Source organism: Centroberyx gerrardi, chromosome 7, assembly GCF_048128805.1.
Source record: "Centroberyx gerrardi isolate f3 chromosome 7, fCenGer3.hap1.cur.20231027, whole genome shotgun sequence".
Taxonomy (NCBI): domain Eukaryota; kingdom Metazoa; phylum Chordata; class Actinopteri; order Beryciformes; family Berycidae; genus Centroberyx; species Centroberyx gerrardi.
Window position 1 is genome coordinate 3,572,374 of NC_136003.1, and position 14,494 is coordinate 3,586,867.

At 38.5% G+C, this 14,494-nt stretch overlaps 1 protein-coding gene across 1 annotated transcript in view; it reads left to right on the forward strand.

Moving 5' to 3' along the window:
• Window positions 1-10,832, forward strand: part of tmem114 (transmembrane protein 114) — a 48,811-nt gene extending 37,979 nt beyond the window's left edge. Inside the window, exons 3-4 of the mRNA XM_071907198.2 lie at window positions 5,052-5,189; window positions 10,570-10,832. Of these exons, the coding sequence (XP_071763299.2) occupies window positions 5,052-5,189; window positions 10,570-10,832 (401 nt within the window). The remainder of the gene's footprint in view (window positions 1-5,051; window positions 5,190-10,569) is intronic.
• The last annotated feature ends 3,662 nt before the right edge of the window (window positions 10,833-14,494 follow it).

A 14,494-nucleotide genomic window follows, 5' to 3' on the forward strand; every position in this document is an offset into this window, starting at 1 on the left:
CCAGTCGTCAACACCCCCTTGCATCAATTTTATATCTTTAGTTGAAAATAGCTCACAGCTGAAACAAAAAAAAAAAGAAGATTGTGTTGAGAGTATGTGAGCCAGCCTCTCTTTACTTTCTCCCCATTTAACATTTTTCAGTAATAAAAACTCTTGTGAAATGCTCTACTATTGACTGACTATTGATTGGATAGACAAAATCTTCCTTCACTTCAAAGGGTGGTCCTGTTGGTCCTACAATTATCTGAGACGACTGAAGGCCACAGAGCTGGATCAGTAGGCTGTGCTACTACCAGTGGAGCCGTTGCATCACTAGTTGATGGTGTAGTAGCTGCTGCATCGCTGGGTGTTGAGGGTGTAGCAGGGACAGCTGTTGCATGGTCACTCTGTCACAGTTATGTAAAAAAAAACAATGGCAATATTTGCCTCTTTCTCCTGCATGCTTTCTTTCCCTGATATTATTACAACACTATATTTTCATCTGTGTTGATTTTTAAAATAGCAAGGTAGTTATTTTGCAGCTGAACTGACTCCAATATTGTTAACATTATGCATCAAATAAAAAATAAAAAAAAAAATTGGCTAACACTAATGTTTTTTATTTGTAGGTATTTCATTCACAATCTTATTAACTTTCCTGTTAAATAGAAAGAAAAAGTGTTCAGGTGTAACAGTTTGCTGACTATGTAAAGTTAGCTTTTATTAAAAACATAAACCAACTCATGTTTGTACTGTGTGTACAGGTATACACTGGGTAGCAGATTGTGGGGTTGGAGTGCAGAGAGTATGAACTCTCTGGCCGTCTTTATAACTGTGATGATTGGGAAAAGCGAGCTGCAGCTGAGTTTGACCAGGAGGAACGCTCGGTTTGTAGTATGGGGTGTGCCAGGGATTATGACTTTCTATCACTATCTTTTTCTAAAGGCCCTAGCCTAGTCAGAGGCTCCCAACTGGTTTACATTCTAACCATCTAATATGGACTTATTTAGACCTGAGATGTCACATGAATGCAATTAACTACTTGGTAGGATAGAAAAACAGCAGTACTCCTGAGGTTCAGAGCTGGAAGATCAATAAAGTAAAATTCCTCTCATCTCCCCATTAATCAACATCAAAATGGTTCTACTAACACATACATCATCCTGATAGCATTGACAGGTTTTTGTTAGTTGGCTTTTCATGACTAGGTGATGGTAGTGGTGATGGTTGGGCACTTATCTATCTTTGCTTAAACAGGAAGGAGGCAAACATAGAACGGATTGGGGCTATTTATATTGTCAAAGTAGGTTCATTTGTTGAAATGAAAAGGTTCAGTTATCTGTGCCTTTAGCAGAGAAAAAGAAAGAAAGAAAGAAAGAAAGAAAGAAAGAAAAAGAATTCCAGCAAATACAGTAGGGTTCAGTAGGGTGAGACAAGATCACAGATGGAGAGAGCTTTCCAAGAGTTACTTGCCATAGGAGAAGTAATAATTATTCTGTCATGTAATCTGCTGGTGGCTGTATTTCTTTCTTCCCGGCGGCGATGAGTAAATATTATGGCCAATATCATAGGAGAAATGCCCATTCTACGACAGTTGCCATATATCTGGGAAAAGAGAAAAAACAATTCTGGGAGTCACCCTGCAAAGGCATTTTACAGACTGAGAGCCTTTGGGTGCAACACTTTAGGATCCAGAGCAACATTTGATCTGTTGTGCAGATTATCGGGCCGTTTGTTGGGCCGGTCGGGCCACCGGTTCCGCCAGAGGAACACATCGCGACAGACTGGACAAGCCGCCAGCTGTGCAGAATACAGGGTTAAGGTAACTCTGCGGCATTATTAATTTGCAAAATACGTTTCCAACGCCGTTTTTCGAATAACCTCTTTATTGACAGACAAGCAAATCCACCTCAAGCGAACGTAAAAACGTTTTTCGAAATTTGGTGTTTCCATTCAGTTTATTCCCATTTGAAACTTCAAATTTTGCATAAAGTGGCTTGATGGAAACGCACGATAATAGGAAAACGACTCATGAAAAGAGTTAAATAAAGTTAACTCCCACACTGAAAGCTGATTGGTCCCCATTTTATATCTTAGTGACACAGATCCTACAAGTTGACAATACCCATGAAGGATGTCCAAATCGCTGTGGACATCAATCTGCATAGCTGTTTTTGAAGATTTGTAGCTTCACTAATCTGCTCCACCATGACAGCGATCAACAGCGAAATAACAGTGAAAATAGTCCTATTTGCATTTCTTATCCAGACTCAGGGAGAACACACACATATACACATGCAGAGAAATATGCAGTCACACACTCATGCACACATAAAAAGAAATAATCAATAGAACTGATATCAAAGTAGACCTATAGTCATCAGACTCAGTTTTATTGACCCAGTTATTTTGCACATACAAGCAGTTCGACTTCCTGTAGGTCACATTAAACATAACACAACAAAAATGAAAAAAAGGTGTATATATACTGTATAAAAAAAGTAGAAATTTAGGGAAATGTCTCTTTTTGAGCTAGTATATAGGGAATGTATTATATAATTAATTATAAGAAGTATATAAAAAGTACATAAAAAAATTTAAAATTTAAAATTTAATAAATAGGTCTCCTATCTATATTTTTATACACATTTCTGTTTGAACCTGACTCATTGCACAGATTATTAGATATATTGTTGCATACTGATTAAATATGTTATTGATTGCATTGCTTATTAGATATATTGTTCACAATGGAATATGCATTCACAGTTCATAAATCCTAGAGAACATAGTATATGATAATATTTGTACAGAGTGCGAAAACAACTGTCTTGGCTAAAAACAGAAAGAAACAATGCAATAAACCAAGAATTATGTTCGATTAGTCCTGACTGATGAATGTGCACTGAAAGGGCAAATGCAGCACTAGGTGACGCCAATCGACACTAAGTGGGTAAAATAGGACAAAGAGATGACCTCATGATGCTTTTTGCCGTCCCTGTGCATCATAGAGAATGAGACCATTTACCCACAGCGGAGGTCTGCACTTCAGGCAGAAGACTGGGGTAATTCAATAATAATGACAGTGAAATGCAGGTAATAGCTTTGTGGCCGTATGGTCCAGGTGGTATATTTATAGCAAGTGTGCAGCAGGTTGAGGGATGCGTCAATACCACTGTTTCACTGGCAATACTGATTGTATGGAAGAAACTAAGTATCGGCCAATACTGGTACCACACCAACCCATTATCCAGCATAGACTTAGACCATATGGGGTCATTGGACAAAAATGATATGAGACAAAAATGAAAAAATGACATATGATCCCATTTTTTCTCTGAGAAATCTAAGACCTTTATATGCGTGAATCATTTATTTGATCTCTGACATATTACATGTGGCTCTTGGTATCAGATTCAGGGAAAATTCTCTGATACTGACTTATTTTAACCTGGTGTTGGTCCAATATCTTGTTCAAGAATTGACATTGGTGGATCCAATTTAATCTCAACTTTGAAGCAGTCAAAACAGCTTTATGTGTATAACTACATCTATGCTTCTGTACACAGAGAATTCCCTAGATTAAGCTGGGGCCAAGGCATTTATTGCTTTAAAAGTATAATCAATGAAATCTGTAAATCAATTCTGACCAATTCAACTGGAAGCCAGTGTACGGCAGCTAAAAGACGTCTCATTCCTCATCTTTTTTGGAGATAAGAGCAACACTGAAAAACTGGGGGACATTGCGTTGTTTGAATTGTGAACTGAGACTGCTATCCTCAGAGGAATCTGACTGGTGTCATCATTTGTTGTCAGTGTCTGCTGTGGAGGCATCTCAGTACTCATTTCACTGTGCCAAAAGCATTTGGACAGATTAAGGATACATTAGTCATCATCATTAGACTCCTTGCTGAAAACCTGAAATCTTTCAAGTAAGAAACAACAATATTGAAGGAACTGAAAGGGACAAAATTAATGGATTTGATACTTATCTGTGACCTGGTAGCAAAGGAAATGAAATAGTGACTGTTGAGGCACCAAAGAGGTTGTCTGGTATTGCTGGTGTTTAATAAATGTTATCAATGCAGATTGGCAACAAAGTTTGTCAATAGTATATTTCCTTGAGTTTGACACACTGGAATTTTAATTACCATGAACACATGCAACAAGAGTCATGGGGGGAATCTGTAATTGTAGAGAAAAAGATGAGAAAAAGAATACACACATTCACATTTCACGCCAACTTCGAGGTGAGTGAGGAAGCTCAAACAATTTTCTCTTTGGATTTACTTTTTGATGATCTGTATTGAACTGAGATGATAAATGGCAAAAATGCGACATGTCAAAGTTCGTCCTGATATTTATGTTGCCCTTTATGTTTGACTTTATTCATTGTGACTTTTATCATTAGTGGGCCAACCATTGTTTTTCCTTCCATGGTATCAATGTAGTATGGTTCATTTAGTTTCCCTGTACTGTGCTCCTCTATGTTCACACTGCAGCTGAAAGTGTCCCAATTCTGTTTTTTTTTCTCTCACATGTGACACAGATCCGATGTTTTCTAATCATTGTGAACAAGTTGTGTCTTTAGTTACAGTAATTTTGGTGAAAATTGCATTAGCATGGATGATAACAAGACACAACAATGGAAAGAACGCCAAATAACAGCTTTATTCATATTTGGTGAGACGGCTCATTCAGTCAGAACTTGAAGGCACATACCGTAACTCTGTGCATGCATGTCTGTGTTGACATTACTGTCAGTTCATATTGGTATAGGATATGGGTTACATCCTAGAATAGATATGAAAAATCAGATATGAGCAGCAATTCAGAATTGAACATGAAGGCCTGTAGTGTGAACGTAGCCTTATTTGTTCCACCTCTCTCCTGTTTTGTTTTGGTTTGAATTTGTTCCCTGAAATTATTATGATTGTGTATAAAATTGGCTTTTAACCATGTTTAACAGACTATCCATCACCAGTACAAGCCACTTTACAGCATGAATTTTCAAATAACTTTGATTTGTGTGTGTGTGTGTGTGTGTGTGTGTGTGTTTGTTTGTGCGCTAGATATGCAGGGGACATTCAGCGTGTTGTTGCCTCTCAGTGTGATCATCATGGTGGTGGGAGGGATGCTGGGCTTCATGGGGCTGCTGGCTCGGGCCTACCTGCTTCTGATGATGACCGCTGTTCTACTCCTGCTGGGATGTAAGGACCACAACTCTCGCAAGACACTCCTATTCTGATTACTTTTGATTACTTTCACCAAAATCCATAAAATATGCAGTTCAACAATTCCAGACTAACTTGAATAGTGCTCTTCTCATCATCTACAGCAATTATGAACCATTTCATTTAGTGTAAAATTATGTTAGTGTCCATCTCATAATTCAAATGCCCTTTTCTCTTCAAACATGGCTCTGGTTGTTTTTTTGTTGTTGTTTTTTTTTCAAAATAATCTTTTATCTGGTCACTGTTTTTGCAGTAACTGTAACAGATTACAGTGACTATTTGTTGTAATTAGATTGCTGTAATCTAGTGGTGGGTGGTATATCGGTATAAACCGTACACCGGTAGAAATTTGTGTACTGGTAAAGATTTAGCAATTCCATTTCTACTGTGGTTTAGCATTAAAACAAGTTTGCTTCAAACTTGGACGTGTTTGTAACAGTATTTGTAAACAGTAACTTAAAGGGTCTATGTGTATTTTCTGGTTCAGTGCATGCACTCCTGTTACAAATGAAGGGATGGTTGTAGCTATAAAATTGGGATTATAAAATGGTGTATAGAGATAGAATCGTGATTTTCACACTTCACCACTTCCCCGGCCCATATACAGGCTGGTGCATTAAAATGCAAGTTGTTTGGAGGATTATATACATGCCAAATTCACCAGAGTGCCCTATCAGTTAGTAAAAAAGTTTCAAGTTATATTTTCTGACGTTTGTTGTCTGCCGATAAGCAAGGCAGAAACATTTTTTCTGATTTTTTCCCCCGTTTTGACACTTTTTTTTTTTTGCCATCCATTAAGCAATTCCATTCTTGGTCATGACACAAGAAACACCCTGACATAAAATCTTACAATGGTAGGTATGTTTGAAAACTCAAATGATGTGATGCCCTTTACCCTTTCATCTGAACTTGGACTTTTTTCCCAAATAATTAGTTCCCTGCTGACTTTCAAGCATTTATCAATACACAGGATATAATGTTACTATCCCTTATGCCATAATCCAAGGTGAGCATTCCCATAGAGGCCCAATTCAGAGTTTAACAGAATGATACACTATACCAATGAGTCCCATAGAAAACATCATGCTATACCGCCATAAATCTACAGCACCATAATACCACAATACAGCACCATACTTACATACATACAATACTTACAATACATACTACCATAAATATTCCTTTCTATTCCGAACATTAAGTTATACACTACATCTGCACCCTAACAAGTCACGAACCTCAACCCTAATGCATATTGGCATTCCATTTTGCTCATCAACCAATTGCCACAGTGGTAGTGTCTCTCCAAGTGTGAACAAAGGATGCTGTTCTGTGCTGTAGAGGTTATGACATAGCACTGAGATAATGAGATAACTGAGAAAATTACTAATGTAAGTAAGCTGAGAGATAAATACAAGGACAAGAGATGACTGACTTTTCTAATCTTTGCAGCTGTATCTCAAACGACTGCTAACATTAAACTAAACAAGTGAAAACTAGCTTAAAGCTGTATGTCTGTGTAGGATCATTTTAGTCATTCAGGTAGTAAGATGCCCCAAAAATAAAACCTAAATCCACTGGATTTAAAAGAGTTGAAGACGTTTCGACACTCGTCCGAGAGACTGGTGGTGGGGAATTCGCCGGCATGATGTGGGTGGGTGATTTACACCTTGGAGTCATTGAGGTCATATGGCAGTCATGCATGACTTCAGCTCTTCAATTTTAAGTCCAGTGGAATTTGTTTTAATTTTTTGGATAGCTTAAAGCTAGTTTTTGAATTGAATACCAATATGCATTGGGGTTGAGGTTTGAATGTCCGCAGGGAACTAATTATTTGGGGAGAAAGTCACAGTTCAGATAAAAGGCAATTATTACAATTGATTTTGTTACATTATGGGCATCTGCGGGGCAGGCAAAGTGGGTAACCAACACAGCTACAGGAACTGCAGCACCTACATTGCCACTGCTGTCTGGTCGCATAGGTAACGGCCAAACTAAATGGATCATTCACTGAAAAGAATCAGTTCCCTACATTCTCCAAAGAGAGCTGTTCAAAAAGAGATATTTGTTTGCGAACGACCCACGACTAGTGTGTATACCATAGATTGTATAAACTACCCATACATACAAATTTGGCTGCTGTACATGCACACTAACAAATAAGAGGTGATGTTGAAAAGAGAAAAAAGAAAGGGAATGGATAATAATATTTAAATCTATGATGAATTTTTCACTACTAAACGTGAGATAAAACCCCAACACAACAGCTGCATTTCTACAAGCACATTCTGGATACCAACAGAAGTTCCACCGGACGAATATATAAATGATCCACTATCCACCTCAGTAACTTGTTAACAGTTTGGCCAAGCTTGTTGACCAGCTCATCCAGCTCCAAAACGTCCATTCACATCTCAGATCAGCTAAAATCACCAGCAACCAGCTTAGTCTTCTACAGGTATCTTATACCAGCTTGCCATTTTTCCAGCAGGGAAAAGGAAGTATTTTGCCTCCTTTCACTTTTGGTGAGGGTGCTGGAGAATGAAGGTGTCATATGAGGCAATAGGCCCAAAAAGTGTGAGTCACAAGACACAGTGATGGAGTGGCAGCAGGCTGGCAGCAGACAAAATAACACACAGCAGAACAAGAAAAAAAAAAAAAAAGGTAGTGATCAATAATGCTGAAGTAGTGCCCTAAGTCAACTTGGCTAGTCACAGTCTGCAGACAGCAAGCCACATGGCCCAGGGACACACATTAATTAACTGGCCTCTGGTTCCCATTTATTCTGCATTTCTGGCATTGCTGAGTAGCAAGTGGTAATGTGTCAGCACAAGATCTGTATGTCCCTGTTAAGCTGCTGGTAGTGCGGTAAATAAAATGCTACTGCAAGTATTTTGCCAATCAACATGCTTTCCTGCTGATTGTGAAAAGTCATCACAGGCTCATTGGCTGGATCCATTTAACCACTATTTGAGTCTGCATCCTGATCCAGTTAAGTGGCCACATTGATGAACTCACTTGAAAATGGTAAGATACGATACGATATAACTCTATTGCCCCGATGGAAGTTTGTCTTGGACAATGGTTGCTGCTTGCATTCACATGATAAAAGCGAACAAAACAAACAAGTACATAAAAGTACATAATTCCTAAGATGTATTTAGTACTCACCCAATAAACGGATAAAATGATGATGAATGCCTAACAAACAACTAAATCTGTTTTCTCTCTCTCACTCTGTTTTGTGGCTTATCTGACGTGGAGTGTTGCAGACAAAGGAATGGATATTTTGGCGCATCATGACGCAATGACCTTAAAGGGAATATCCATCCTAAAACACTAAGGCCCGGATCTACTAACATGTCGCAATTGCAGGCGCAGCTCAAAAGCAATTGCGGGTGAAATTGGTACCGCCAGCGCAAGGTATTTACTAAACTAGGGCACGCAAATGAGCAGAGGTGCAGATAATTAGTTAGAATTGCGACTGCACAAATATAAGGGCCAACCAATGCGCACAATAGCCCATTTGCAGCAACGTAACGAACCAGTGGCTCCAGTTTTAACAGCGCGTAAAAAGTCACTCTGGAACGACAATGAATGACGATGAAACAAAACACTTGCCACAAATAAAGCCTCTGCACGATGGCAGCTCCTCTAAAGATGAGCCTTAACTCTCTTGGAGGAGCAAGTACAGGACAGCCTGACTGAGGTGCCAGTGTGGGAGGGATGGAGACTTTGTGAAGGTAATAGCTGGAGGAGCCGCAGACACATATCTCCATTGTTGTGACAATTATTATGCACAAATGTTTTAGCTGCATTGTTTTCATCAAGACTATGCCGCTGAGACATTAGCTGATAATGAGTGTCAGTAAGACAGAGAAGAGCATGAAACTTTTCCTTTTTGTATATTTAGGTAATAGTCTGAATATTGAGTACGCATTCTGCTACTCTGATAACGAGGCTTAAATGGTGGATGTTTCAGTCAGCATACTCGTTTAAGCCTAATTGGAATAGTAATAGGCATGCAATCTAATGACCGCATGTTATGCCATGTAGATGACTTTGTCACTTTGATCTTGGAGCCAGTTCCAGAGTGACAACACCTGTATTGTGTTATACATTATGTTGAAACACAAAATAGACAGAGTTATGAGCGACAGAAAGTTGGCTTTTTAACATTGCTGGCAATGGTGAGAACCGATCAAACCCCTGTGTCACTTTGATCTTGGAGCCAGTTCCAGAGACACTCTCGGTGGAGAAAATGATAAGACATGCTTTTCCTAGGTCTTAAATTCCGTGCGCAAACAACAGATGATAACGGCCACCGCCTCTTGATAAATCACGTCCACTGCCAATTTCCATAAATCCCTCCCTTTATTTTGCGCCTCAGCCTTGGAACATCCACAAATGCATATGCAATTAGACCAAAGCGCAAAAAAACAACGCACCCAGATCAACCCATCATTGGTAGCGCAAATCCCCTGTGTCTTAGTAGATCAGATAACAAGGTTTTAGCACCCGCAATGCGATTTGCAGTGGCGCAAAGCTTTAGTGGATCAGCATTGTTATTTTATTAGTACCCCGTAATTACAAACTACTTACACCGTAATTAGCGGGCTGTAATATAAAGCGTTACCGAAAATTTTCCAGATATCGAAAACATCCACGGTAAACACAGGTTTTGCTTGCAGTGCCTCAGGATTGAAAAGGAAGGGCTTCTTTCTAGAGCCACCATTTTGCATTCAACAATGATACAAATGCATCCTATCCTCTGTAGAAGACAGCAGCCTCCATACACAACATTGAGGCAACATGTCCCCAATGTTCACAAAGTAGTTGGCTGGCTTGGTAAATTTATATGCCCATACGACCACTTTTGGCTGATAGCAACAAGTTTGCGCCCACACTTCTAGCACATAAACTAATGTGAACAAAGCAGATTCTGACAATATATAAAATTCTGCAGAATTTTTTTGAAGTGAATCGCTTTCTTTATGTTATTAAACCAACATGTGTAACATCAAAATTTGGTTGCAAGTTACACTTCACACACTTTAATAACATAAAGAAAGCAATTCACTTCAAAAAAATTAAAATAATGACAATTTTTTTAAAATATATTATCAGAATCTGCTTTGTTTGTGTTCGTTTATGTGATAGAAGTGTGATTTGTGGGGAGTTTTCATTTAATGATCACTGGCCTCCTATTTGCAGGCTTTTTGAGGGTGTTGACATCACTGCCTGGATTCATTTTTATAGAATGTGCTTTGCTGTATCGAGTGAACACTTGTCACTGTCACACGTGTCCTGTCTTTCTCTCTCTTCTCAACATCATTCCCATCTCTCCCTCTCTCAGCTTTGATATCACTGACAGGAGCAAGTGTGTACGTGGCTTACTCGGCAGTGGCCTTCAGGGAGCTGATGTGCATGCTGGATCCTAAGTCTCTGGAGGGCCTGCGAATCTTGTTTGGCTGGTCGCTGACGCTGGCCTGGATCTCCTCTGCCTCCGAGCTGATCACATCCATCGCCTTCCTCCTGGCCTGCCGAGTCATCACACAACAGAGAGAACCGCATAGTCTATCAAGGGAGTCGCTGGCTACGTTTACTTGCAAGGAGTAACCCTGTTTTTGGTCATACCTGTCTCATGGAGTGAGTTTAGTGGGTTAGCGAGCTAACTTTGGGCTTAACCCTGGCTTTTCGGTCTCATGAAGGTGGCTATGTTAAAAAGCCAACTTTCTGTCGGTGATCACTTATTTTGTGTTTCAACATAATGTATAACACAATACAGGTGTTGTCACTGACATATCTTTCTGTTTCTGTTGTCAAACGACTGCACAAGTAACTGTGATCGAGGGTCACAAAGTGCTAACTGGCTAATGGTAATTTCTGTACTGTTAGCATTTTGTGACCCTCGATCTAATCACTTCTTTTTTTATAGTTGCGCAGTTGTCTGACAACAGAAACAGAAAGATATGTCAGTGACAATGCCTGTATTGTGTTATATATTATGTTGAAACACAAAATAAGTGATCACAGACAGAGTTATGGGTGACAGAAAGTTGGCTTTTTAACATTGCTGGCAATCGTGAGAACCGATCTATACCCTGTGGAAGTACAGCAGCCATGTTTGTGAAAAGGGCCTGTTCTTACAGGATCCTCATATGAACAAAAACATTGCATTCAAATGAAAGTGACAAGTAATAGAACTACTGAATTAACAGATAGCAAGAAGAGCTGTTTGCAAGGCAGCTGTGTTTAGACTGGTAGAACCACTTTGGTTTCACTGATGATTTATTATATCAGAGATATAATAATTATTAGGCGACATCAGATAATAAATGTTTGTAGCATTTCCAGGTGATTGAGAGAGGGCTTCTAACAAGTAGCTGGTAGCTTACATTAGTTGACCACAGTTATCATCAGTGAATGAAATTTAGGCCTATTGTTGCATATTAAGTGAGCTGAAATTCTTTCATTCTTTCTTTCATTCTTTCATTCTATTCACAGTGATTAATGCAATACACTGCACTCATATTCCATCACCACAGCCCTGGGCAACATGAGGCGAACTTTGTGAATATGAAATCTTTTCACAGCCTCAATGTGATGGCACAATATTGTATCAATGAGAAGAATGAATACTACAGTGATAAGAATTTACACATTTACACCATTTGCAATTTTCCTCCAGTAATTCTCTCTAGCCTTGACAGTAGCAACACTGTTACATTACATCACTGTTATTATTTTTTTGTATTGCTCATATTTATTCATTATATCAGTTTGTTCTTCTTGAGAGGACACAAATGTTATCCATTTCTTTCTCATACCCACTTTTACAGTCTACTTAATATGTTGAAATTGTCCGTAGCATATGTTTACATAATCCCACAATTATTTATAGTATATTGTTTTTATTGTTTTATTATTTTATTATTTTCTACCATTTTTATTGCTTCTTTTTATATTGTAGTTGTGTGCTTATATGATATTTCCTTTTCCCTGCTGAATCATACTACTTTTGGCACTGCAATGACCTAATTTCCCTATGGTGATCAATAGTTTAATCTTATCCCATATTAAATACGCTGCTCTGGGTCTGTCCATGTTCCATGTGATTGGCTATTTGTTTCAAGCCCCGCCTCTTTCATGTGAATGCCTCATAGCTGGATAGGTAAATCCTGGGTTGACAGAGCCAGTTAATAACCAGCTATGTGAGACTGGTTATCAGGGATGTTAGGTTTTGTGAAGCCAGCTAACGCAAAGATAGCCTGACTATGTTGAACTCGCTTCGTGAGGCAGGCCTCGGTTAAGGTCTTACTCTGGTGAAACAGTTTACATGCACCTTTGATTGACTCCCACCTAACCAAATTACATCACCATAACATTGTGACAATGTAATCAGATGACCAAAGCTTTGTTGTGGCGGTTACAACTTACATCGCCACAAAAAACGTGAAAATGAATGACGTCACTTGGTAACATTGTCATATGGAAGTCTGCACATTGTGGCAACGTAATAGGGGAGGGGTTTGTCTTAAGATATATTCAAATATTGTACTTGATATTCAATCATTCAAATTTCATCAAGTTATACCACAAATAATAATAATACTACTACTGTCAGTTTGATCATTTTAGTATAATGGACTGATACTTAATAACACCATTAATTATAATATTGTCAATTTCAATAAATTTGGGGCATCCTTGTGGCTCAGTTGGTTAAGGTGCATATCATGTAACAGCCACGTCCTTGGTTCATCCCCCTCTCTCTCTCTCTCCCAATCTTTCCTGTCTCGCCCTACTATGACCTATCCAATAAAGGCAAAATGCAACAAAAAAAAAAGTAAAAAATATCACTACATTTACATCAACTGATTGAATTTATTCAATGAATCTTAAAAACTAGTACAAGAATAGGATTCAGACAGAAAATAAATTCACATACAGTTTAACAAAATCATCAAGGATAACACACAATAAAGCTAATATCCACTGTGGTCCTCTAGGGGGTGGGGGTTATTAAAAAGACATTTTACTTGTAGTAGAGAGTGAGTAGAGAACTGTGAAGAGTAAATCATGTTTTTGTTTCATTGTTCATCAGAGACAGTAAAGTAATTTGCAGTAACTACTGTGACTTTCCTGGCCAAGGAAAGTCACCATTACTACAGATAGTCCACACTGCTACGGTTTTACCTGATATCAAACCAGCATAAATCAGTTGCTGTGTTGCAATTATCTATTGACGTGTAACGTCACATTACCTTTGTAACTGCTGACATCCACTAGTGTGTGTGGAATTGTATAAGGTAGGGGTTATCAACAAGAGCCATTTATGACATTTCCATATCAATTAGTGAACAGCTGCCTCATAGTGCCTCCAGCAGGAACGCAGTCAGCAGCCACAGAAAGCCAGGATAATTTGAAGGTAATTTTGGCTTCAAATTAAAAGGCTAAAACTTGTCATTTTTGAAAAAAATACATTGGGGGGCACAGAACATTTTGGAAAAAAACATTAATTGTATGTTCATTTAGTACAAAATACTCATCAAATGTGTCCTTTCTTTTCACTTTTGTACCTTCTATTACTCAAAAAAACGATATATGTTCTTTGTTTTGAAAACTGTATAATATGTAATTTTGATAGCATAGTACAATAGCTGTAGAAAAATGAGATAATTGCTTTGTAAATTGGTTAATTCTGTGTGTTTCTCTCTATGTGTTTATTCTATTTGTCCCAGGATATATGATTTGGTGTGAAATGTACAAGATTGCCTTACGGCACAAAGATAGAGCCTCAACCAGAACAGAAAGAGGACTCACTTTGAATTGCGTTACTTGTTCGTACAGAAACAAATAAACAGACAGTACAGATGCTGTCCTGTCCCACGGCACCTATAATATGGAATTGTTCCTTAATGAAGAATAATATGTTGCGTTCCTTAATGAGTGAATACAGAATGCAATGTGTTCTGTATTTTCCTACTTAAGTGATGAAAGTGAGAATAGCACAATTATGAATAATAAGTTGAACAGTTTAATTGTAAAACACGACTACAGGACAAATTTGATGGGAAAAGCTGCAGCTGGCAGGCAGCTCTCTCTCTCTTCCTCAATGTGCTTTCTGTGTGTGTCCTTATTGTACACACACATCCGTCTTTAAGCCCTACTGTCAAACGCAACAGATTGTAAAAATATCACTGGGAATGTGAAGCCGAATCCAAGACAAACTGCAAAGTGTACCGCAGAGAATTTTCTGTCGCCTATAGAGGAATACG